Source organism: Pelodiscus sinensis, chromosome 2, assembly GCF_052426305.1.
Source record: "Pelodiscus sinensis isolate ZL-2025 chromosome 2, ASM5242630v1, whole genome shotgun sequence".
NCBI classification, from domain to species: domain Eukaryota; kingdom Metazoa; phylum Chordata; order Testudines; family Trionychidae; genus Pelodiscus; species Pelodiscus sinensis.
In genome coordinates this window covers 242326746-242354441 of record NC_143053.1, presented here as the reverse complement: position 1 = coordinate 242354441, position 27696 = coordinate 242326746, and the positions used below count along the sequence as shown (strand labels likewise).

The window sequence follows — 27696 nt, the reverse complement described above, 5'->3', positions numbered from 1 at the left end:
CAAAAGCAACACATTCCCTACCCTCAAAACTCTTACGCTGTAGGAATACAACACAGACAGAAATTATGTGAAAGGGGTAGAACATAGACGCAAAATACTGATTGACCAGGTCCGTATAATATAGGATAGGGTTTTCAGAAGTGTTCAGCATTGGCTTGCCTCTGCTTCTACTCAGGTAAATGACTAATGCTGAGCACTTTTGAAACTCTCAAGTATTACACTTTTAAAACAGTGGGTAATTTACTTTATTTTATGGTCTGTTTCTCAGACAATGACTTTTTCCATGTGCCCTAACATTTCCCATAATCAAATATTTATTGGAGAATAAAAAGAAAGATTACTGCATCACTCCTTAAGACAAGTCATAGAATTAAAAAATAATAAAGGTATAATAAATAATAATGTTGACTACTTATGATTTTCAGCTATGTAGCTAAAACACTCTATAGAAAGGAGCATTTTACAGATGGGCAAAACAGAGACACAGGGAAGTTAAGTGACCTGTCCAAAATCTGCAAACAGACAATGACAGACAGGAGACTACAGTTCAAGTCAGCCAACTCTCAATCCATTTCATTGCCATATTCCCTGAAATACCCCTTCTCTAAAGGCAGGTAATTGTGTTTACTGCTATGTACATGAGCTGCTTGCACAACGCACTGAAAAAAAAATTTACTGATTCAACAACACTAAATATTTATCATATAGTTCAAATCTTTTTTTAGCTGTAAAAATATTTAAAATAATAAAGTCAAAGATACAAATCCTGCTTCTTCCAACAGCATATGTGTATAGACTCCGTTCACGAACAGCGTTATTTTTTAAATAACATGAGCACTGAAAATAAACTTAAGATCATTCAGTAAAGGGTACAATTTGTTTCTAATTTATTCTTGGGCCTTCTGTGAATACTTCTCTGTATGTTACTATGGTAACACCACCACATCTTTCAGCACTGAGAAAGCCACACGCTTTTTGATTCTCACCTTTGGCCATTTTATTGAGAACCATGTCAATTAGAATGTAGGTTCCACTTCTTCCTGCACCATCACTGCCAACAGAAAGGGAGAAGGAAAACAATCATCAATGAACAACCAGACTCAAAAGAGAGGTAGCTACCATTATTTTTATACTGTTTCATACAGAGGAAGAGAGGATAGATGGGGAAGGAAACAAGAATAAGAGAAGAGGGAGAGAAAGCTTGTAATGGCTTTAATTAACACAAGCTGTTCATGTAGGATTAACTGTTGTTCTACATGGATATCAGGGTTTTGTTTTATAGAACCAAAGATGTGTTTATTTTAAAAATAATTAAACAACAGTGAAAGGGTCAGTAATCCCACAACAGACAGCCATTTCTATTCACAAAGTGTTCACATAATAAGCTTATGGAATCTTGTATCCAAGATCAAGAATCATACAATAGACAATCACACGAGAGCTGGGAATAGAACATCATCTCGAATCCTCCAAAAATGATTGCTAATTCTATTTGTACTTGAGCAGCCAGGTTACTCTGCATATGCACCATAGTGGTGTATTTTCCTTTTAGTTATGTTCCGCTTTCCTGGAGTTCTAGCCAAGAACTAAAAATATTTTATTACTTAAGGATCAAATTCTTTCTTTGAAAAAAAAAAAAAAAGATACTAGACATCTGGACTTGAAAAATCTCTAAATTTCTCTAATGATTTCTTCCCCATCCATCCTGTTTAATTTTGCCTCAGTTGTAATAAGGGGGGAAAATACTACCATGTGATTTAAAAAAAAATCTTTAACCTTAGTGTATTTCCAATCCTCCCTCAGAGATTTGTGATCAAGCCTTGTGAGGAGGCAAAGCTTCCTAATCTGAATGCAGTTTGTGTTCCTGTCAGGGAGCAGCTTGTAATTGGCAGCGTGATGTTCTTTTATGGCTGCTGTTAGCAAACATAATTAAGACTTTAAGTAAAAGATTTTTTTCACTTCCCTCACCAATATTTCTCAAAATGGGCATGTGTGGACCAATTGATTAGTTATTTTTTCCAAGTAAATTATTTTTAGTGATACACTTTGTCTACAGTATTACTAAGAAGAAAAAAAACGCAACACTGTAATCTGCTTTATAATGTTCCATCTACATATAGGCTGTGAAAACACATTTTTGATAAACCTACGTAGGTAGGAGAAGTTTGATCTGAATGATTTACTAGAACAACTTTTGCAGTGAGGCAGCTAGTGGTACTGAGATCTTTTGCTTTCTTTACACCACGCCCGGTTCCTGACTGTAAAGGAAGCAATCCCCTTCCCCCTGAATCTTATTAATTCATCCAAGTAGTGACAACGTCATGGGCAGACCTAATAAAACAAGAACTGCTAGGCTGCATGTTAGAGACATTTTCATCTATTAGATTAAGAGACAGCCTGCAAAATTTTTAAAAAACAGATCTTTCTATATTATTCCTTCTTTTTTGGACCTTCTCAGTGAGACACAGGCTCCCCTCCATATTGTGCATCTTCTTGGAGAGTATCACTACACAATGTGTTATATGACCCTATCCCTATATAATGATCGCAGCAGGCTTGTGACATATGGAAAATATGCTGCTGTTCTCCCCCCCACCCTCCAATAACATGAAGGAGCACATAGTAAGCTATGTGGTGATTCCTTCCAATGTTATGATTTTTCCCCTGTCCACAAAAACATCTTAGGTAGAAAGGAAGTTGGTAAAGAATGAGAACATAGCCTTCTCTATATAACCTGGTCCCTACAGCTACAAAAATGAGTATTTGCATTGATACTTTAAGTTCTGTTTTGAGACATCAAACTGCTCCCATTTACATCCACCATACTGGCAGGTTTAAATAAATTTATGTTTAGAAGGTTTGAGCTTACTGTCCAGCAAGAGGACAGTTTTCCCCATCCTATTTCCTCTCATCATGATTATTTAAAGAAAACATACATAAACATAGATAAATGTTTTTATATTTAACAATGCAAAACACTTAGTCTAAATTGGGAATACAAAGAACTGAAATAACTTTGAAGAATATTTCTAAAATCAAAAAGCAGTAAATGAGATTTTTAAATACAGAAATCAGATGTAACTTGTGAATTACCACCCAACATCATATTAAAGGGCAGATTTACCATGAAATCAGATCATCAGCTTTAGTAGCATAAGAACTAAACTAAATAAATATTTGATCTGATACAGAAAGTATTTTATTTGCTTAGGTAATAACTAAAACTTTAATGTACCCATTTGGTTTTATTTACATTAATTTCTTATTGCACAAAAACTTATTTTAAAATATTTTAATATTTTTACTTGCCTGCAGTGAACAATTACTGGACAAGAACGACCCCTGTAACACTTGTTTACTTTTCTGCAATAAAACAGACAAAAATTAATAATTATATGTAAAATTTCCTAAGCCAACTGTCAAAATCACAAGTGGTAAGACAAAGCAAATATTCATTGTTATTCTTAATGAAATATGCATTTTTATTAGCTCATGTTTAACAAATAGCTAAGTTACATACATCATTCTGTTTCAAGTTTGTTTCTATTTTCCTGTTAGAACAAATAATTTAAATTCCAGACATTGTTTTACAATGCTTTTTTAGACAATTACTGGTTAGCCAACAAATAAAGACACTTTCTTCCCAAACTCTTTGCTAGTTAAGCAGAATCTCAGGATGTTTTCATAAAATATTTTGATTTTCAAAATGAACCTTGAATTTGTGAACTTACTCACAGAAATGTTTAAATGCAAAAATAAAAGCAAGTATTACAGTCAGAATAATGTGGTCTTGTATGAAAAAGATTATTTCCAAAAAAGCAAAGAGTAAGTACTCTGAAGTAACTATTCTTTCAGAACTCTAATCACTCGTGGTAGAGGTGACTAAAATACCAACGCCAGAAAAGAGCTGCTATACCGATATGCTGTTGTATTAAGGTATTGGGACTGATATATAAGAATACTGAAGTAAACCAAGATACTCAGTCTCAGATTTTGAACATGTGACAAGAACCAAAATCTGTTTAAGTAGGTTTTAAAAAAATGTGTTACTGCTTTAGATATGTATTTTATATGTGAAACATATTACTCATCTAAAAATATAAAGTGTCTATGCATACATTAAAAAGGCAAACAGAACAAAGGATAAAATTGGAAAGTGTTCTTTCTAAAAAATTAAACTCCTTCTCTCTTCTTGATTAGACATTTGATCTCACTTGAAGATCAGCTATAAAACTATTTTATAAGACACCTTCCAAAGGAAGTCTAGATGCACCAAGGCAATAACTGTTAAGAGCAAGTGTATAACAGAATCTTAATGATAAAAAACATGATAAAGTATGCTACTGGAATTTAGCAACTATGAGCTTTGGTATTAGACTTTTAAAGCATCACTAATCACTTGAATCATAGTTCTTGGTTGTTCATCTATATTCTGTAACATCTGTGCTAGATAAACATTCATATATAGTTTTAAAAATTGCTTACAGCACAGCTTGAAAATACTTAAGGATCTACATTTGAAAGGCAGTCTTTCAGATACCCACAACTCGACCAAAACTGGCAACCAAGATTATAATGACACCCCAAATAACTCTGTTTTCACAACTGGCTTTTTGTCATGAAGAAGTCTAACCAGAAACTACACATAGTAATAACACATAGTTCCTGTAAAGCACATAACACTGTTAGAGCACTTTAAAGATATAAACATTAAAAATGAATTTTCACAAAACACCTGTGTGATAGATAAGAAAGATTAATCCCCATTTTAGAGATGCAGAAACTGAGGCAGGGAGGTGAAATGTATCCTCAAGGCTTCAGAGCAAATAATAAGTAGAGCTGGGACTAGAACTCTGGATTTCTCCATTCCCAGCCTTGAACTTATTTCTATAAACCATACAGCCACTTACAATTCATTATAGGGACTTTATCCACATTTTTGCTATAATAAGCTCTGATAACGTGGTAGAATAATTCACATTCTCTGAAATACATGTAAAATCAATAAAGAGCACATGACAGTGGAAATTAAGTGTGCTTTTTATCTACTTTCATGAAAGTATTTTTACAATTTCTGAAAACAAGCTAACTTATTACCATCCAAAACCTGAAAACCACCACCCTACCCTCCCAGTTTTAAAAGATTTTTAATTAAAGAGTTATATTTGTCTGTATGGATACATCTTTTGATTACTGTTCTTAATGTCACATATAGGAGTCTTATAACCAACAGATAAATTTCATATTTGGGAATCAACTTGATGAACAAAAAATTAAACTGGATATTTAATTATTTCTGTATTACAGGGTAAGTTAGATTTCAAATGTCTATAACGTAACTGATACAATAATATGTCCAAACTGTAGCCAATCACTCTCTACCCTCTTCTTCCCTCCCCTGCACACCTTGACAGAGTAACTTTCTCCATTTTGAGCAAACAACTAGACAGCAGGTCTTTTGCACTTGTGCAGTTCCATTCCATTCTTTATAGAATAGCAACTTTACCAGGATATTAAGCATATTGTAATTAACTATAGAGGAAAGTATATCCTCAACAAAAACTGCATTGATCCTATTTGTAAATAAGACAGGCAGATATATGTTGGGAAAATTCACCTCAAGTTTATCATTTATATTGATAAAGTTTCAAACATTTTTATTATCACACATTTCAGACATGTTAAAACATGATTCCCAGCTTAGCCTACAATTTTATGAAGATATTTAAAAAATGCACCAGTATCCCATTTCTAAGCAGAGTGAATCTAAAATTCATCAGTAAGCAAAGGTCTTGAATGCTTAAGAAAAAATATATATAAAATACAGGAAGAATTAACTTAGAAAAGAATGATTAGTAATACAAACCAACCCTTGGCTCATTGAGTGAAAAAGAAATCATCATGCAAACCATCAGCAAGCAAAGGTCAGAGGTCGTTAGAGGCTCAGAAAAGGGGTTTCCCACATTGTCCCTGCAGCAGAGTCACAGTTTCCAATGATCACTTTTGTGACTATGCAACTGGGCTCATATTACTAGCTGCAACATCACAAAAATGACACTGGCAACCGCTAATTAGCTGGCAAAATAAGAATTTGTCCATTTTTAAAGTGAGCAGTGTTAGTAAATGCCATTGCACACAGCAAGAAGTGATAGCATAATATATATATTTTAAGCAAAGCCCTCACATGTGATGCTAATTATCTTTTAGCTTAGCAGTGTCTCTTTAAAGTGTAAATGTGCTCCCTCTGGGCTCAAGAAATATTTAATTAAACATATCAGTGCATGACTAACAAGCTAGTCCAGAGCTATAATGATTGGTCTATTCTTCAGAATGAAATTAGGACTCCAGAAGCATTAAAACTGACCAGTGGTTTCTGTAGTAGCCTCACCTTTTAAGTACTGCATTTTGTATGGACTTCTTAATATATAAAATAGACTTGTTTCAGCAATTTATACCTAAAAGAACTACATTAAAATGAAATAGTTTTTTCCTCTAGGTTTGATTAACCTGCTAAATGCAACACCATCTAAAACACTGTCTGATACATAAGAAAAAGAGAAATGTAAACTTTCCATTTTCAAAGAGACTTGCAAAATGTACTTCAATATAGTTATAGAATCCATATTTCCATAGACTCTGGGCAAGGTAATTTTGGGAATCCAATTTTTCTTGGTGATGAACTATAAAACTAGAGGGTTGGTTATGTATATGTTTAACTTCATATATGTATGTGAATATATAAATATACACACATATCCATATATATATATATATATATATATATATATATATATATATATATATATATATATATATATATATATATATATACATACACACACACACACACACACACACACACACACACACACACAAACACATTCACTGCACATAAAAACATGGATATTAAAGGGATGAGAGTAGCACTTGCTAGCATCACTTTAAATAAGGGGATGTCAATATTCTGTCAGGCACCTAGTCTGAGGGCTTTATAACTCAGTTGTGATAATTTACCACAGGTGAAACTTCAAACAGCAGGTTTTGAGTGCAAAGCATTTATTTTGAAAACCAGTTATAAAATAAATTATCTGAGTAATAGTGTTATTAAAAATCTTTTGTCATTTGTCATTAAAAAAACACACACACACACGAGATGGCCAAGAAACTGAGTCATAAAAAGCATCTATTTTGCATGCAAAGATTACTTTTCAGAGGAATATTAATATGCATTCAATATTATGGATCTATAATACAAAATCTACACTCAAGGAATGGTTATGGTAGTTTGTGAATATATATTAAATGACCACTGAAAATGCAGTTAAATCTTAACAGGTTCATTCTGGCATCTATGTCAAGTAGGAAGCATGACAAATGAACTACCTTACCCCTCCAGTTTTAATTTATTTTTTTTAAAATACAATGGGACCTTTCATAGTGTTGTTATTTTTCCACATAACTTCATTATAAGACTGTATATTTTTAATACAGGGATTGTGTCTCACTAGAAGTCTGGTTCTGTAGTGAATTGAGTGACCTCGCTTCCTATTAAAGTGAATGAGAAATCAAGGTGCTCAGCACATTAGACAATCAGGCTGTATGGATTCATTATATTTTCACGGCAATCAATAGCAAACTGTCTACTGACTGCAAAGGGGCAGAAACAGGCCCTGTGTTGGAACAATGCTCTGGACTTCTACACTATAATAGAATGAATTGTATTGTTTATTAAGTGGAAATTCAGAATTGCAGTTTTTTACATTGCAAAGCATGGAACTAGTTCAGGATTTTCACTATAGGATAGTTCACTATAGACACTATTCTATTCCACACAGTACCATTTTTTAAAAAAGGAAAGCAAGCTATAAAAACCACATTATAGTAATATTAAGTGTTTGGATTAGAAGCCAGAGCAAAATCCTTGTAAAACTCAATTATCGCTCCAATTCCATTCTGATGCTAGTGCTCTCTATTATTCCCTCTTCCTGCCAAAACGCACATTGACTTCAGCAGGAGTTGTATCTGAAGATCATATCCATGATATACAAGATAACCTGGGGTATAGGACATATAAGAACAGATTGATGGCTCAGGGATGGAGTTTTGTTCTTAATTCCATGGGTAACATTTTGCTGGCAGACAATTATACAAACACCCACCAACTTCAGTTGGATTTAGGGCCAGTTTCTTCCCTCAAAGGCACAAGAGTAGCTTTAAGTTGGTGTTATGACCATTCACTGGAGGGCAGAAATTGGCAGTAGAATTCCTTGCTTTTGAGCATTTAACTGAGACCTTTAAATTATCTTTGCAGTCTGCAGGTTAATATTACAATAAAGAGAAAACTATACAAGCTATTATTCAGCACCTTGCAGGATTATGAACTGATTGCTCAAAGTTTTCAGAGACTCTTTTCACTGGTCACAAATTTATCACTGTGGAGTATCTAATATTAATTAATAGCTATACAGGACATCTTAAGCATGGTTTGCAAGCAGAATGTGATTATTTCATTCCAATCTTTGTCATTCCTTCTTTAATTTTCAAAATGTAGATTAACAGTAAATATTCAAGTAATCCACTAATTAATAAGAAAGTTAACGAAGAGGTTAATATTTTGTCTTTTTATATATGTACGACACCTGTATTTTGAAGCAGTATCAACCTCCTTTACAATTCTTGAGAGATCATACTTTGTCAGAATTTGCCTCTCCCTCCTCAGACTCCTATCTTCTTTCAACCAAATAAACATTAAGGGTCTGACCCTGTGATCCTTAAAGGCATGCAGCTCCCACTGGCTTGTCTTCACGGTCCTATAACTCAATGGGAATTTAGCATATAAACACTGCACAGTGATTTATTTGTGAGATTCCTGCAGTGAGAGTCAGAGGGTAGCCACACAAAAGGTCTCGAAGATGTAAACCTAGGTAAATGGCAGTGAAAAGGAGAAATAATGCAAAGCCATAGGAAACTATAACTAGAGGAAACAAATGTTTTCATTCCCTGCATGATAAGCGAGTGGGTCTTAGGAGCCAGGGAACAGTTAGTTTGTGGGAGAATATGAAAAACTACCTCAGCCACCCTTTCTCCCATTACCAACCAAAAAAAAAGCACTGTTTATGTATACATATTGCAGAATGGGAGCCTACGTTTGTATATAAACAGGTTGTGGCTTCACAAACATGGTATAGAGTTAGTAATTGAGGGACCTCTCTCCAGTACAGAAACAGAGGATAATAGTATTTCCTATACAAATTGTTCCCCAAATTTATATTCAATAAACTGTTAATGCTTTGTGCTGTACCTGCGAAAATCCAGAAGTGACCTTGTGGAAGCAGGAACTTTCTGGTCATGCCAGCTAAGGAAATGGAATTGTGTCACGGTTCGGGTCTCATTGGTCTGTAGGTTTTTCAAGTAAAAGCTCCTCACTAGGAAATCCTCACACCAGATGTGCTCAGAAACCAGATTTACCTACATTATATAGAACGAGAAAAAACAACAATCAAGAATTCAAGTTGAAAGTTGGCCTTTGAAACAGAATGGAATCTTTTGAATGAAAAGAACAAGAATAAGATTTATTGTTAGTAAATTTGTATCACCATTGAAAAAAATTGTTATTTAGTAGTTACTGTGGCTGTTCTTGCTACCGTGTGGGGAGTAATTTTTTGTTTCATTGAATTATGCTTAACATTTCTAGATAGTTTTCTTACAAGTAAAAAAAAATCTCCAAATTAAAATTTTAGATTGATTGTAACGGGTCATATAATTGGAAAAGATGCTACTAGATAATATGCCTTGGTTCTACCCTTTTATTCTGCACTGGGAGATGCCCACAATCCATTGATTGAACTGCTCAGGATGATCTGACTAGTTTTAAACAAACAAACAAACAAACAAACAAACAAACAAACAAACAAACTCTTTTAAACTTGAGAACTGTAAGTTGATTTATTCAGTTCTGCAGAAGCCTACACATAATATGAAGAGCAGGATAATTTTTAGAACTGACAATATTTTAGGGAACAATGCATAATTCTGGGGTTCAACTAACTACTCAGAATCATTTATTTCTTATTCTTTTCATTGTGTTCATTCTGGCATTATTGTTTTCTTTCATTCAACCAGAAGACCAGGAAAATATAGAAATCCAAAAGTCATTTTATATAGCAACAATGTGATATGATAGACATATTGGACCAAATATATTAAGCAAAAAGAATGTAACTATTTTTTATGTAACTGAGGCAGATGCTAAAAATAGTTTTAATTACAAAGGAATTTATATATATAATTATACACACACACACACACACACACACACACACACACACACAAATATACAGACTTTTTATATAACCCATATATAGCTCTCATAAGGTACAATTCATTATTTATAAATATACGATTTTCCTTTAAAATATAAATATTCAGTTAGAACACACTTTCATATTTTAATATTAAATCAATGAGTAAAAGATTAGCCATCCTTTATCCTACTGATTTAACACATCATTTACTTGATTTTTTTTCTATGTAAACAATGCTGTCTTTAAGATATGCATAGTTTTTTTCTGTAAATATAAAACAACTCAAAGGTACTTCTACACTAGCATTATATGGGAGACCTCAGATCAATTTACAGGTCAAATCCGATTAAACAATATTTTGCTCTGTATGAAATCAATCCACACACTTAATGTCAAGTTTACAAGCAGATATTTTGTTTAAGTACCTCATAGATGTGGTAGAGGTTTGACCCTTCATCTGGCCAATAGTGGTAGCACTGCTTGACTCCATTTTCAGTAAGGGGTGTCAGCATGACAATAACCACACAGCCGTTCTCCCAGACCATCTGCAGACAAAGACAGACACCGTGGCCACACTGTGACTGCCTAATTACTGCGTGACATGTATAATTACTGCACTCAGACACACAATCAAAATTTATTCCATTCACAGGAAATTTATTTCATTTTCATTAGACACTTTTCCTCTGCAGCTGCTTTCAAATCCCTGAATAAACTGGCACCATATTTTGCATGCTTCCTTGAAATATTAAAGAATGTCCAATGAATTCAATCCATGCCCTTAAACCCTCCTCCCCCCCCACCCAGAGAAGACCCATAAACTTCCCATCATTAGGACTGTTTTCAGCTCTTTTCCTTTCAACATTCATATCCATAAAAGAAATGATTAAAAAACACAACAGTTTAGTGTCTAATGTTTGCACTAATACAGGATGGACACATACAATATATTGATTTACTAAGGTAATGCAAACTGAAATTGTTTGTGTGCTCAGATTTGTTTATTTATATATTTTGTTATGTAGAAAAAGCTGCTGAACAACTACCTTAATGAAATAGTCATAAAAATTGAATCAAATCAAACTTAAAGGCCACAAAATACTTTGCTTGAGAAATATTTCATGTGGAGAAATGTTCCTTTCAAAAACATTGCGTTAAAAATATATGTGCAGACACACGCATTTTTAATTTAAATTTTATGTAGGATATAAAATGAAATAGTGCAACCCACCCTCCAGGCTATCCACTCCCAAAACAAGACAGCAGGAGTACAAGAGAACAACGAATCAGCAAACAGCATGACTGTTTAATAATTTAAAATAGCCAGAGAGAGGAAAATAGGAATCCAAGGCTCTTCAGCTAAGAGTTTGTAGATGTTTTTACACAAACAAGAAAACAAGCAAAGATTGTCTGGCATATCTGCTTTCCAAACACAACTCATGAATGAACACAAAAACTGCTATGAATTAATATTGAGACAAATAATCATGAAAAAAACATTATTATGGTTTACATTGATATATTTGCATCAACTTTCATTTTCTTTATTAGCATATTACATTACTGTGTGAAAAGAAAAAACTGCTCTTTTTGTAAAGGGTTAAGTTTATTTCAGATAAATGTTTATAAGCAACTATATTGAGATGTAAATTTTGTAAATAAAAGGCCTTTACCTAAACTGCACAAAAATGATACAATTTAAAAAATTTTAAAAGTGCATATTATACAGTAAAATAAAAAGGGTTTCCATTTAATAGTATCAAGACTTCGCATTTAAATCTATCTTGCAACATATACAAATATATTTTTCTTTAACATAAATGTATTTCCTCATGCAATATAATAGCAACATCCTTAAAGCATTGTTTGTACTAAAATTTAGTGGCACTTTATGAAATATATTTGGTGTTTCTAAAGTTTAGGACTTTTTGTGATTTTGAGGGGAGTGCAGAGAGGCAAATTATGGGATTTTTTTTTTTGAGTAAATGTATTCTTCCGTCTTCTCACCCTATCTCCCAAGACTGGTCTCTGAATGAACCAAGGTTCCCAACTAGATCTTTAGAATCCGTCAATCCCGTCTAACACAAATTCTCAAAATTGCAAAAATGGCAAACTTGGGTTAAATTGGTATATAATTTATTAAAATTGTTTTCTCATTCTTTGGTGGATTTTTATTGGTTATATGCTATAACTAGACACCTTAGGTACATTAAGGAAGATTCTACCTTTTTTTCCCACCCAGGCCTCCACACCTTGAAATTTCTTTAGATTTCAGACGAAAATAAGAATTCTTACATTAAGGTATACAGGCTTTAAAACTATCCTCACTAAATCAGTACTTTCATCACATAACGATTTAATGTGCCTTTAGAAGGTATAGAAGCTCATTGAAGCCATTACGAAAATGAGGAGAAACACAGTTTTTATGAGTGTAATAAAAACACAATGATCTAGACCATAAACTAATCATCTAGCACTCTGCTTGTGCCACCCAAGTGTAACATTATAGAAGCCCACTCATTTAGAGAGGAATCCTTACAATTTGGCTACACTGTTCATTGGTTCAAAGATACAGCATTTCATTACAGAGGAGCTGCCTGAATCTCTGAAGATTTCATTAAGCATAAATCCAAATGAAAGTTAATTTAAACAAACAATTTGAACGTTACTCTGGGGTATAATAGATCTTTTGGGTCATTGTGTGAAAACACAGAAGTCAAATACACTAAATCAAACAGGCAATGAAATCTAGGACCATCAAAATCATCACCACAGGCAATTGTGAGTATCTCCAGAGCTTACATAGATAAGAGATATTCACTAAGACTCATTGACTGTGACTTTAAGATTACCATATTTTCTCCATTTTTTTAAACAACACTGTTGGGCCATCAGACATTTACTTGTATTTCTTCATGGATAAAAGAAGAGGGAGGGACTAAATCTAGTCCACAGATTTCACACTGCAGACAAATGAATGACTTCATGCATAATCTACTGAACAGAACCCATCCCAAAACAGACCCCTGTGGAACTCCACTTGTTACGCCCTTCCAGCATGATTGTGAACCAATCTTAAACCAAGACAGCTTCTTGTTGTTGTTCCTTACACTGCAACCTAGGTTAGGGTTCAGAGTTCCTACCATGGTGGCATTAAACATGACTTCATGCGGTATCACACTGTTGACTCATATTTAGCTTGTGGTCTACTATGACTCCTAGATCCCTTTCTGTAATACTCCTTCCTAAACAGTCATTTCCCATTCTGTATATGTGAAACTGATTGTTCTTTCCTAAGTGGAGTACTTTGCATTTGTTCTTATTAAACTTCACCCTGTTTACCTCAGACCATTTCTCTAGTTTGTCCAAATCATTTTGAATTATGAGTCCATCCTCCAAAGCACTTGCAACCCTTCCCACCATGCTATCATCTGAAAACTTAATAAGCTACTCTCTATACCATCATCTAAGGCATTGATGAAGACATTGAACAGAACTGGTCCCAGAACAGATGCTTATGGAACCCCACTCATTATGCCCTTCCAGTATGACTGTGAAAGAGAAGTTTCTCATGCTGTGTAGTAACGATGATTCTTTGAGAAGTGTGTCCCCATGGGTGCTCCACTGCTGGTGTCAGGCTTGTCCTGGTGCCACGGATCAGAGAAATTTACAGCAGTGCCCAGTCGGGCTGCACTTGCGCAAGAGGTGCTCGGTGTTCCCACCTTTGAAGTTAGTGCATGCAGCCTGATTCCCCTCTGTTTCTTCTCTGATGCCCTCCTGGCAACTTATTAATGGCCAAAGAAGCAGGGAGGGGGTGGATAGAGGAGCACCCACAGGAGGACACATCTCAAAGAAGAATCGTTAATGCACAGAGTGAGTAACTACTCTTTCTTCTTCGAGTGCTGTCCCCATGGGTGCTCCACTATTAATGACTATGTAGCAGTACCCATTTAGATGGTAGGTGGGCTTTGGCTAGTTGTTGCAGGCCCTGGAGAGGACCACAGTAGCTACTGTGGTGTCCGTTGTCGAGAATGGTGGAATTGCATACTGCTTCATGAAAGTATGATTCAACAACCAAATGGCTGCTCGATGTATTTCATGGAGTGGGACTCCGCTAAGGAAGGCAGTTGATGTTGCTATCGCTCTGGTAGAATGAGCTTTGGGAGTCATCATAGAATCATAGAATACTAGGACTGGAAAGGACCTTGAGAGAACATCAAGTCCAGTCCCCTGCCCTCATGGCAGGGACCAAATACTGTCTAGACCATCCCTGATAGACATTTATCTAACCTACTCTTAAATATCTCCAGAGATGGGGATTCCACAACCTCCCTGGGCAATTTATTCCAGTGTTTGACCACCCTGACAGTTAGGAACTTTTTCCTAATGTTCAACCTAAACCTTCCTTGCTTCAGTTTAAGCCCATTGCTTCTTGTTCTATCCTCAGAGATCAAGATGAACAAGTTTTCTCCCTCCTCCTTTTGACACCCTTTTAGATACCTGAAAACTGCTATCATGTCCCCCCTCAATCTTCTCTTTTCTAAACTAAACAAACCCAATTCCTTCAGCCTTCCCTCATAGGTCATGTTCTCTAGACCTTTAATCGTTCTCGTTGCTCTTCTCTGGACCCTCTCCAATTTTTCCACACCTTTCTTGAAATGCGGTGCCCAGAACTGGACACAATACTCCAATTGTGTCTACTTCCTAGACAGTCACTTCCCATTCTGTATATGTGAAACTGATTGTTCTTTCCTAAGTGGAGTACTTCGCATTTGTTCTTATTAAACTTCATCCTATTTACCTCAGACCATTTCTCCAATTTGTCCAGGTCATTTTGAATTATGACCCTATCCTCCAGATTAGTCTCAATCCCTCCCAGCTTGGTGGTATCTGCAAACTTAATAAGTGTACTTTCTATACCAATATCTAAATTGTTGATGAAGATATTGAACAGAGCTGGTCCCAAAACAGACCCCTGCGGAACCCCACTTGTTATGCCTTTCCAGCAGGATTGTGAACCATTAATAACTGCTGTCTGAGTACGGTTATCCAGCCAGTTATGCACCCACCTTATAGGAGCCCCATCTAAGTTGTATTTACCTAGTTTATTGATAAGAATATCATGCAAGACCGTATCAAATGCCTTACTAAAGTCTAGGTATAGCACATCCACCGCTCCTCCCTTATCCACAAGACTCGTTATCCTATTAAAGAAAGCTATCAGGTTGGTTTGACATGATTTGTTCTTTACAAATCCATGTTGGCTGTTCCTTATCACCTTGCCACTTTCCAAGTGTTTACAGATGATTTCCTTAATTACTTGCTCCATTATCTTCCCTGAAAAGAAGTTAAACTAACTGGTCTGTAGTTTCCTGGGTTGTTCTTATTTCCCTTTTTATAGATGGGCACTATATTTGCCCTTTTCCAGTCCTCTGTAATTTCTCCTGTCTCCCATGATTTTCCAAAGATGATAGCTAGAGGCTCAGATACCTCCTCTATCAGCTCCTTGAGTATTCTAAGATGCATTTAATCAATTCTGTGCCCATGAAAGCTCATGATACCACCTGTATGTTTTGTTAGTCTATAAAGTGCTACCAGACCATTTGTTGTTTTTTAAGTTTATAGGAGGACCATCGGCTAGGATGCTAAGGATAGTACTGCCAGTCAGGATGTCGGGCGGGGGGGGGGGCAGTACTGGTAGTGCCATAGCCTGTGTGCCCCATATGATGTACATGCTCTGTCTGGGGATGAGTTTGTGAAGAGAATACACTCCTGGTATCCCCCTGACTAAATTGCGATAATGTAGGTGAACGTGGCGAGAGTGGAGAGCTTCTCCTTGATAAGGGGGAGCAGGAACGGTGCCGTGCCGAGGACTTGGCCAGGGATCTGTTTTTTGGTGCTCTGTCAGTCATTGGTGGAACATGTGTTTTGTGAATTAGGGAATGGTGGCGGGATGCTGGTGTATCCCATGGTGCAGAGTCCACTGGTGTCAGCGGTAGAGGCATTGGTGCTGTTGGAACCCCGGGAGACCTGGGGTTAGTCTGAACTGGGAGAGGGCAGTTGGAGCTTGCCCAGTCATTTCTCAGTGGTGGAGGTGAAAGCCTCATCGGGGGCTCAATGGCAACGGGGATAGCACTGGTGCGGTGCCGGCAGTGCCAGTGGTGCCTTTGTTCATTCAGGGCCCTTAGCAGGTGCTGTTTTAGACGGCTGGGGAGCCAGTTTTACAGCCTGTTTAGAGCACGTTTTTGAGCCTGTTAGTGAGGAGGCTTGAGATTTTTCAATGCCCAGGTGCATTATTCATCTCCCTTACTCATTCGTGATAGAAGGAAGCAGACTGGCGAGGGCTTTGTTTTTTAATGCGCTTTCTATGGTGCAGAGCTTGAGAGGTTCCCCTGAGCGGCCGTTGTGCCTGAGCCTTTATTGCCCCCGTTATACAGATGGGGGTCCAGAGCTTTCTCTATGGACACCATGTGTATTCTGAGTTCTCTATCCTTGCAAATTCTCGCTGTCAGACTGTGACAATGAATGCATTTTTGTGAAACATGCATCTCTCCCAAACAGTGAATGCATTCCCTGTGCCTATCAGAGGCTGGCATGGAATCCCAGCATTTCTCACATCTTTTGAATCCGGGAGAGGCCAGAATTTTGTCTGGTGGTGGACAATGCCACTTGCAGCTGTGTGTGCCACCTTTCCTCCTCTTTACATATTTTTTTGGTGGTTTATAGTTTGCTGAGGCTTGCCACTGAGCAGCGGTAAACTGTTGTTCTGACTAACCATATACAAGCTGAAGTAAAGAACTGGGGTTTTTTTTGTAACTATTCACTGTAACAGAAGGAGGAGGAACAGGAACAGAAAAGTCTATGCTATCTAAAACATTTGTTTTCTTCAGAAGTGAGATGAGGAGGAGATAGGTTGGAACTCCGTCTGTAGCTGAGGGCGGCGAAGAAGGAACTGGGGGGAATTGGGCTGTGCATGCTAACTTCAAATGCGGGAACACCGAGCACCTCTCACGCATGCACAACCCAACTGGATACTACTGTAAAAATCTCCGATCCATGGCACAGGACAAGTCCGACACCAACACTGGAGCACCCACAGGGACATGTCTCATAGAAGAACTATTAGTAACTACTCTGAGAACAGTTATCCAGACAATTATGCACCCACCTTATAGAAGCCCCATTTAGGTTGTATTTCCCTAGTTTATTGATAAGATGGTCATATGAGACCATATCAAATGCTTTACTAAAGTGTATACCATGTCCACTGTTTCTCCCCTATCCACAAGACTTGTTATCTTATCAAAAGAAAGCTATCAGATTGGTTAGACATGATTTATTCTTTACAAATCCATGCTGGCTGTTACCTTATCACCTTCCAGATGTTTGCTGATGAATTTCTTAATTACTTGTTCTATTATCTTCCCTTGTTCAGAAGTTAAAGTGACTGGTCTGTAGTTTTCTGGGTAGTTCTTATTTCCTTTTTATAGATGGACACTATATTTGCCCTTTTCCAGTCCTCTGGAATCTCTCCTGACTCCATGACTTTTCAAAGATGATAGCTAAAGGCTCAGATACCTCCTCTATCAGCTCCTTGAGTATTCTAGAGTTCACTTCAGAACTGCCCTGGTGACTTGACATCTAACTTTTCTAAAAAAGTTTTAACTTGTTCTTTTTCTATTTTAACTTCTAAACCTACCCCATTTCCATTAGCATTCACTATGTAAGGCATCCCGTCACCATCAATCTTCTCAGTGAAGAACGAAATAAGTTTCTGGTTATTGTTTTTCTCTTTTCACTGAGCAATGGGCCTAATCTTAGTCTTCCTCTTGCTTCTAATGTATTTGTAGAATGTTTTCTTGTCACCCTTTATGTCTCTAGCTAGATTGAGCTCGTTTTGTGCCTTTGCCTTTCTAATCTTGCCCCTGCATACTTGAATTGTTTGCTTATATTCATCCCTTGGAATTTGATCTAGTTTCCACTTTTTATACAACTCCTTTTTTATTTTTAAATCATGTAAAATCTCCTGGTTAAGCCAAAGTCATCTCTTGCCATACTTCCTATCTTTCCTACACAGTAGAATAGTTTGCTCTTGGATCCTTAACAATATCCCTTTGAAAAACTGCCAACTGTCTTCAGTTGTTTTTCCTCTTAGTCTTCCTTACCATGGGATGTTGCCAACCAGCTCTTTGAGTTTACTAAAATCTGCCTTCCTGAAATCCACTGTCTCTATTTTGCTATTTTCCCTTCTACCATTCCTTAGAATCATGAACTCTATGATTTCATAATCACTATCACCCAAAGTGCCTTCCACTTTCAAATTTTCAACCAGTTCCTCCCTATTTGTTAAAATAAAAAATAGAGCAGCTTCCTCCCTGTAGTTTTCTCAACCTTCTGAAATAAAAAACTGTCTCCAATGCAGTCCAAGAACCTGGATAATCTGCACCCTGCTGTGTTAGTTTCCAACATATGTTTGGATAATTGAAGTCCCCCATCATCACCAAATCCTGATCATTGGATGATTTTGTTGTTTAAAAAAAAAAAAAAAAAAAAAAAGCCTTATCCAGCTCTTCTGGCTGGGTAGGTGGTCTGTAGCACACTGCTAGCATGACACCACCCTTGTTTTTTTACCCCTTTTAACCTAATCCAGGTACTCTCATCAAGTGTCTCCCCTAAGTCTATCTCAACCTCAGTGCAATTGTATATACATTTTAATACACAAGGCAAAACCTCCCCCTCTTTTTCCCTGCCAAGCCTTCCTGAACAAGCTGTACCCTTCTATACCAATATTCCAGTCACGTGTATTAGCCCACCAAGTCTCTGTGATACCAACTATATTATAGTTGTGTTTATTTAGTAGAACATCAAGTTCTTCCTGCTTATATCCCATACGTCTTGCATTTTTATACAGACATCTAAGATACTGATTTGATGTTGCCTCCTAATTCTGCCTTGTCCCTCCTTTATGTCTGCTATTATTGCCCATGCTCCCACACATTTCTGACCCATTTCCCAGGTCTCTATGTATACTTTGGCTAAGCCCTGCTTATCTTCCTCCAGCTTTTCCTACCGGCTGTGAAGATGTCTCAGAGTTTGCAAGTGATCTGACAAGTCTTTCCAGTCCTCGTGTGTGCCCAAAAGGGGTGAGCAACTCTGATTCTAGCTTCCCTGATTCTGAATAGGTTTCTCTTACTTGCTCTAGTATCATCCCCTACCATATCAATGCCAGAAAACTTTGCCAGTCTGAGTCTCTGCCCTAGATCACAAACCATGAAAAACTCCTCACCATTCAGCCATGCTGGCCTTGTACCTCTAAGTCCACACAGCTGGTAGGTAGGCTTGGATCCCTCCTTGTGCATAAGCCATGTAGAATGGTAAGTGTCCATCTATAGTAGCAAGTGGAAGTCCATTTCCCCTAATAAGAGTTTGCCTGTAGCCTGAGTCCACCAAGGCTTTCAGTACTTGTTTCCTCACAGATGTTGGTGTTCGCCCCCTTTTTAAGGGGCTTCTCAAACTACAAATATGCCTATACCAGCACTCTAGGCAGTCACAATCAATCAAGGGACAGTGTTTAATGGCACATTCCAGTCACTCAAAGCTGAAACACAAAATGAGTCTTCCCTGGCAACCTTCCAGATGTTTCCCCTGAGCTGAAGGAAAATTGGGCTGCCTGCATGTCAATGGCCCATCTGAGCTCCAAAAATTCAGTCTGTCCAGAATTCTTCTTGGTGGGAATTCCTCAGCTTCCAGAGACCGGGGTCTTATCTTTTCCTGCCTTATTGAGGTTATGTTCCTACTATGGCCCGGAACTCAGCTTGCTTGGTACTATCTGTCCCCAAATACACCTCTTTCCTTTCTTTCCATTATAGCACTGGCAGAAACTGGCCAAAACAGCCAAACCCAACTAACAGAACCTGCAGAAACTGTTCTGTGACAATTTGATCAATAATTCCCTCTACAGAGCATGTCTTTGTGTACAGCCTGCATGGGGGGATTGGTTCTATTTTACAGTGGTGTTGATAGGCTTCCGGTGTCCGCTCCAACTGATCTAATAGGACTTTGCTGATGAGGGCATGTGATTTTGCCAGCTCATCAGATGGGGCATTATATTCTGCTTGGGCCTCTCGGGAGAGAAGCAGGTGATACTAGGGCCACCCAGGATGATTCTGCCCATCTGTTGCTCTACACACCTTTTCAAAAATACATAAAGTGCCTCCAGGTTATTGTCTGACCCCAGCTTTACCAACCCCTAGACTGCGCTACTGAGCTCTCCTTCTCCGGGAGTTAACTCCCTGAGGTCATTTTTCCCAGGCACTGCAGGAGATGCTCCTTCTGCTTTGCTGTCCTTGCAGCAACTGCAGGAGGTGGCCTAGGTCTGATCAACATGCAGGCTACATCCTCTATTTTGTAGCTTTTCCATTGTTTCTCCTTTTTCAGCAGGGTTCTCACTGGATCTCAGACAAGCCCCCACATGTAATAAAGCTGTCTTCACAGCATTCCCTCCCTTGTGGGCAATGTGTCATTGAAGCAGCTGTGCCTCAATTTCCCTCTACTGTTCTTTGGCCTACTATAGGAGTGACCTAAATATATGAAGTAAACCTTCAGCGTGGCCGTTGTTCATCTTCCTCCTCTTCCCTGGTTCGGTCAATCCCCTAATCCAGGTGCTGGCATGCTCCTCCCATTATGCAGGGTTCCAAGCAGGCTCCAAGTCATCAGGGCCGGAGAAATCTTCTCCCCCTCACAGCCTTCCTTTCAGGCTGCTTCCCAATAAAAGAAACAAAATACAGGACTATGTAGCACTTTAATGACTAACAAGATGGTTTATTAGATGATGAGCTTTCGTGGGCCAGACCCACTTCCTCAGATCAAATAGTGGAAGAAAATAGTCACAACCATATATACCAAAGGATACAATTTTAAAAAATTGAACACATATGAAAAGGACAAATCACATTTCAGAACAGAAGGGGGATGGGGGGGGGGGGGAAGTGTGGAAAAGGTAAATGTCTGTGAGCTAATGGCATTAGAGGTGATAATTGGGGAAGCTATCTTTGTAATGGGTAAGATAGTTGGCGCCTTTGACACAATCTCAGCCGCGCTGAACACCATGCCATCCAGAGTCTCAAAAGCAACCTGGACATTATAATCAAACCAGCTGACAAAGGTGGTGCTGTGGTCATTATGAATAAGACCGACTATAACCAGGAGGCAACCAGACAACTCACCAACACCACATTTTACAAACCTCTCTCCTCTGATCCCACCTCGGAATACCAAAAGAAACTACACTGTCTCCTTAAAAGCCTCCCTACAGCTATTCGGGAACAAATCGACACAGAAACACCTTCTGACCCCCGACCAGGATTGTTCTATCTGCTTCCTAAGATCCATAAACCTGGACACCCCGGACGTCCCATCATCTCTGGTATTGGCACGCTCACTACTGGTCTATCCAGCTATGTAGACTCTCTCCTCAAACCTTACACAACCAACACCCCCAGCTATCTCCGAGACACTACTGACTTCCTAAGGAAACTACAAAACATCGATAACCTCCCCAATAACACCATCCTTGCCACCATGGATGTACAAGCACTATACACCAACATCCCACATGAAGACGGATTACAAGCAATTAGAAACACTATCCCAGAGGACACCACTGCCAACCTGATAGCAGACCTATGTAACTTTGTTCTCACCCACAATTATGTCCAGTTTGAGAACAACTTATACCTCCAGATCAGCGGCACAGCCATGGGTACACGCATGGCCCCACAGTATGCTAATATCTTTATGGCTGACCTAGAACATAGTTTCCTCAACTCCCGTCCCCTTTTATCCCTTCTCTACTTACGCTACATCGATGACATCTTTATGATCTGGACGCATGGCCAAGAAACACTGGAGACATTCCACAGAGATTTCAACAACCCTCACCCCACCATCAATCTCAGCCTGGACCATTCTACACGAGAGATCCATTTCCTGGACACCACAGTACAAATCAGCAATGGAAAATTAGACACCACTCTCTACAGAAAACCCACTGACTCATACAGTTACCTACATGCTTCCAGTTCCCATCCAGCACACACTATACGATCCATCATCTATAGTCAAGCCCTTCGATACAACCGCATCTGCTCTAATCCCACTGACAGAGACCAGAAACTTCAGGATCTCTACCAAGCATTTATAAATCTCAACTATCCACCCGGAGAAATAAAAAAGCAAATTGAAAGAGCCAGACGAATACCTAGAAACCATCTACTTCAAGACAAACCGAAGAAAACCAACAATAGAACACCACTTGTCATCACCTACAGCCCCCAACTTAAACCTGTCCAACACATTATCAATAAACTACAGCCTATACTGGAACAGGATACTAAACTCCAAGAGGCTCTGGGAGACAGACCCATAGTCTCCTATAGACAACCACCTAACCTCAAGATGATTCTTACCAACCACCACAGGACATACCACACTAATACCAACCCTGGCACCTTCCCTTGCAACAAACCCCGTTGCCAGCTTTGTCCACATATTCACTCTGCTGATACCATTATTGGACCAAACCAAGTGAGTTATAAAATCAAGAACACATATTCCTGCGCATCCAGAAATATAATTTATGTTGTCATGTGCCGACAGTGTCCGTCTGCTTTGTACATTGGACAAACGTCTCAGATGCTTCGCCAAAGAATCAATGCACACAAAACAGATATCAGACAGGACCACAAAGAAAAACCAGTTTCTTGCCATTTCAACCAGAAAGCACACTTTCTCAATGACTTAACTACCTGCATCCTACTTCAAAATCATTTTAAATCTGCACTCGAAAGGGAATCCTCTGAACTGTCATTCATGCTAAAATTCGACACTCTATGTGTCGGTCTCAACAAAGGCACCAACTATCTTACCCATTACAAAGATAGCTTCCCCAATTATCACCTCTAATGCCATTAGCTCACAGACATTTACCTTTTCCACACTTCCCCCCCCATCCTCCTTCTGTTCTGAAATGTGATTTGTCCTTTTCATATGTGTTCAATTTTTTTTTAAATTGTATCCTTTGGTATATATGGTTGTAACCATTTTCTTCCACTATTTCATCTGAGGAAGTGGGTCTGGCCCACGAAAGCTCATCATCTAATAAACCATCTTGTTAGTCTTGAAAGTGCTACATAGTCCTGTATTTTGTTTCAGCTACACCAGACTAACACGGCTACATTTCTATCACTATTCCCAATAAAAGAGTAATTCCCATCTTCTCTTCCCTGGGTCTCTTCCCAACAACTGGGCTCACCTAGCTTTCTACCGAGATAAACCCTCTTCACCTTCCTGCTGCATTTTATTTATAGTTAATCCAGGCTGATTAACTGGCCTCTCAGGGACATAGTAACCCTTTTTACTACTTGTATGTGGTAAACAACCTATCTCGGGTTTTTGTGCTTCTATTAAGCTGGCATTGTGGCACCCTGCTTAGAGAAGATACATTTCAATGACACTCAGAAGGTGGTAGGAGCACTGATGAAGTTATGCTAATTACTGGAAGACCACTTGCAAATTTTGCAAATTGTGTGTGCAATGAAAGAGCAAAGAGATTGATGTAGGGAGTCTGTTAATGTGTTTGTACAGTGCCTAGCACACTTGGGCCCTAGCCGCTAAATGCTACTGTAATACACAAAGAAACAGATAATTACGTAAAATAAAACTTGTTCATTTAGCTAGTGCAGTTTTAGTTTAATAATTCATTACTGTATAATACTTCCAAGAAGACCAAGAAACTTCAAATGGAATGTATTGCGCAAATGTAATGAAATCATAGTTATATGCGATCTCACTCCTGCTCTCTGTGAAAGCTTTTCTGAGAAATGAGGAGAGTACCACTAGCTAGAAATTTCACAAACTACATGAACATGGATTAGCAAAAATCAATTTAACAATCTTTGGCGTGGTTCTGCTGTCCACTTCAATCTCAAGACAGTTTTCACAAGTGAGCAAAACCATCTTTATCATTCATTACAAATTAAGAGCCAAGTCATGCAACCCTTAGATGAGAAGTATATTAATTTCTTATCATTGGGGCTACTTGTGGGTGAAATTCACAATATGGACAAAACCTGCACTAGGGACATATGTCATGTCAGTCTCAGAAGTGGTGAATAGAACTGGTGAATTTCACTTTGAATGAATAACTTGAATAAGGATTGCAGAATTGGCTACCAAATAAAAACAAAGCTGTAAATGAAAGAATTGATATAGTGTAACATGACCATCAACAGCAACAATGTAAAAATGTTTTTAAAATAGCTTGGTTATTATTAAATAAAAAATCTTTGGTTAATCACTTAAAAAATTCTCTTGCTTCAGGTAGTCTTACAAGGGATTGGCAATTGTTTTAAGTGTATATTAAAAATATTAGTTCATCCAAAATCTTTTATATGGAAGGGCCATTAATCCTACACTTATTTTAATGTCCAGGGAAGCAACCACAAATGTGGTTCAAATAGAAATACTGCATTTCTTTAAAAGTGACTGATGGACAAATTTTAAGAACGAATGGATTTCACTGTAGACAACATGTACGGTGAAAGGGGCCAACTTCTATTCATTAACAATAACAAGCTGATCATCCAAGTAATCTACTATGTATTTGAGAGAGTTTGTGCATCTGTCTGTGTGTCCACCTGTCTGAGAGTCCATTTGTTCAAGAACTCTTCCTAAATGGCAAGCTCTAGGACCGCCAAATTTGGTATACAGCTTCTTCTTCTCATAACTTAAAGCATGAGTTTGGTTATGCCATTGCAGATTTGAACCTAGAACTTTTGGAGCTTTGTATCGAAGCCTCTAAGCTTTAGTTATAAAGCCAGCTGGCTCTCAGCCAAAGCTGTAGAGGTCTCTTGTTCTTATCTGTTGCTGTGGTCTAAGTATCACTGCATGGAACACTGAACCACACTACGTGTGCGGGTTACATACTTCCCCTAGCTGAGGAAGCATGTCCTGAGCTTCAGAGACCCACTTGAACTCCTGGACGAGCCCCCACTTGTAACTGCCACCAGGTGGATTTGAACCTAGGACCTGTCAGCTTAGTGTTGAGCTCTCTGGTTCTTATCTCTCATGCTAAGTGGTCTAAGTGCCACTCCAGAGGACAGTGAACCACACTAGGGCTATGTCTACACTATGTTTTTTTGTGTGGAAGAGGCAATGCAAATGAAGGGCTCATTGGCATTTTCTCATGCTTCATTTGCATAATCTCTTCCAATCCATTTTACAGAGGGGGTTTTGGTAAAGGAAAAAAAAAAAAAAGCCGTGTAGACGGGTCCGTTTTGCACAAAAAAAAAAAACCACCTTTGCGCAAGATTGTGTATACCTCCTTTTTTGAGGCATAAGGGATCTTCGCAAAAGGGTTCTTTTTGCACAAAATGGACCCATCTACATGGGTTTTTTGGTGCAAAAACCTCTTCCACAAAACAGACTGGAAGAGATTATGCAAATGAAGCATGAGAAAATGCTAATAAGCGCTTCATTTGCATTGCCTCTTCTGCAAAAATACGTAGTGTAGACATAGCCTCGGTATGTGGGCTACACTAGGACAATGGGATGTGCTTTGAATGTGATTATTTCTCATCAGCTGAAAAGGGAGGAGTGTGATAGTAGGGACAGTTATACTCACAAACAAGGGCACAGTTATACCCCTGAATGACCACAAGCAGACGGCAAGCACCCCAACACCAGGGAGCAGCTGCGGCCAGCAGGATGCCCTGGCATCTGCTGTGGGAGGCAAATGCTGGCCTGCCAATGCAGCCTCCACACTTCACTGTGTCCCACCCTGGGGCAGCCCCCAGGGAGTAGCAGCCTGCCGGGCAGCATAGCACCCCCCCACCTACCTGGGGCTGGCCCTAGGGAGCAGCCAGTGGGCAGGCCCTGCGGTCCTTTCCCTGGCTGCCCAGGCCCCAGGGAGAAGTCAGCAGGCACCCCCACCATTTCCCCTGAGTACTGCACCCAGTCTCCTGTGCCACCCCACACCTTCCAGCCCCCTGTTCTGACTCCTGCACCCTCCACAACCGCAGCCTCCTGCCTTGAAGGACCCAAGCAATGACAGGTAAGTCTTCTAGTAGGCAATATTTTAAAATACATTGCAGCAGAACCATTTTGAGTATTTTAAGAATGGCAGGAAAATAGTAGCATGGTAAAAACTAGTAAATGTATTTTTCACAATTGTAATAAAACCAGGCAACTTTAAAGAAAAGAAAAAGCAAAGCACCAATAAAGAAAACATTCTTTAAAATTAAAATTGTAAAATCATTGCAGAATGAGATATATTTTACAGGGTAGATTTTGTGAAGTTGAATTCATTTAACAGTGATTTATTTTTAATTTCCTCATTTCAAATGAAGAAAGAAAACATATCTGATAGAGTTAATCACAAAATGATTTTTCTAAAAGGTTTTGATTAATGGAAATGTTTACATTTAAATTTTGAGGTTTTCACTGAAAAAACAAAAAAATTTAAATAAAAGCATGTTTTTTATTTTGGATTTGCAAATTTTCACCTAAAATATCAATAAAAATTGATAATTTTCATGAAAATATTCATGGAATCAAAAAAACAATTTCCATTAAAAATGTTTTGATAGAAAATATCTGATGAACTCCAATATTTCACATAAGACAAGAGTCAAACTAGGCCAACTCATGGCTGACTCAGCAAACAGATACTGATGATGATAAAAGCTCTTTGGTGCTCTAGAATGTAAGCCGTGTGTGTGTGTGTGTGTGTATGTGTGTGTGTGTGTAAAAAGCCTGTTTGACTGCAAAGATAGCCTTCAAAATATGTGTTCTATAGATATGTGGCTCTGCAGATGGCTTGAAACAATAACTAAAGAACTGGGAGATCGACACCCTGAAAGACATAAGTAAGCTGGACCTAACCCGCACTCTAGACAGCATCAGATCAACAGAATTCTTCTGTCAACTTCGCTACCACTTCTTGGGGAGGTGGATTACTCAGAACAATGGGAGGAGTTCTCCTGTCAGAGTAGTTAGTGTCTGCATTGTACTGCTACAGTAGTGAAGATGCAGCTCTGTAGCTGTACCACTGCAGCAGTTTAAGTGTAGATACACCTTGAGAGGCAAAAACTGTTCCCAGTCATTTAAGTGTGGCATTAAATCAAGCCAAATTATGACAATTTAAATGACAATATTGTTAACCAATGAAACACTGTCGATTGACACAAACACAAAAGAGGAACAATTGTATTATGAAGATCTGCACAGCACATGGCTGGCATTTCATTTTGGTACTGAATGCATGACATTTGGTCAATGGGCAGAGACTTGAAGGCTACAACCGCTACTCCCCCATCCAATTTGAGCTATAAAT

General features: G+C 38.2%; 1 protein-coding gene across 1 annotated transcript in view; it reads right to left on the bottom strand.

Annotated features, from left to right (window-relative positions):
• The window catches only part of PTPRN2 (protein tyrosine phosphatase receptor type N2), a 944343-nt gene that overhangs the window by 25752 nt on the left and 890895 nt on the right, over window positions 1–27696 (bottom strand). The window contains exons 18-21 of the mRNA XM_075922745.2: window positions 10730–10849; window positions 9302–9468; window positions 3310–3363; window positions 987–1051 (exon numbers count right to left, since the gene is read on the bottom strand). Coding sequence (XP_075778860.2) covers window positions 987–1051; window positions 3310–3363; window positions 9302–9468; window positions 10730–10849 — 406 coding nt within the window. The remainder of the gene's footprint in view (window positions 1–986; window positions 1052–3309; window positions 3364–9301; window positions 9469–10729; window positions 10850–27696) is intronic.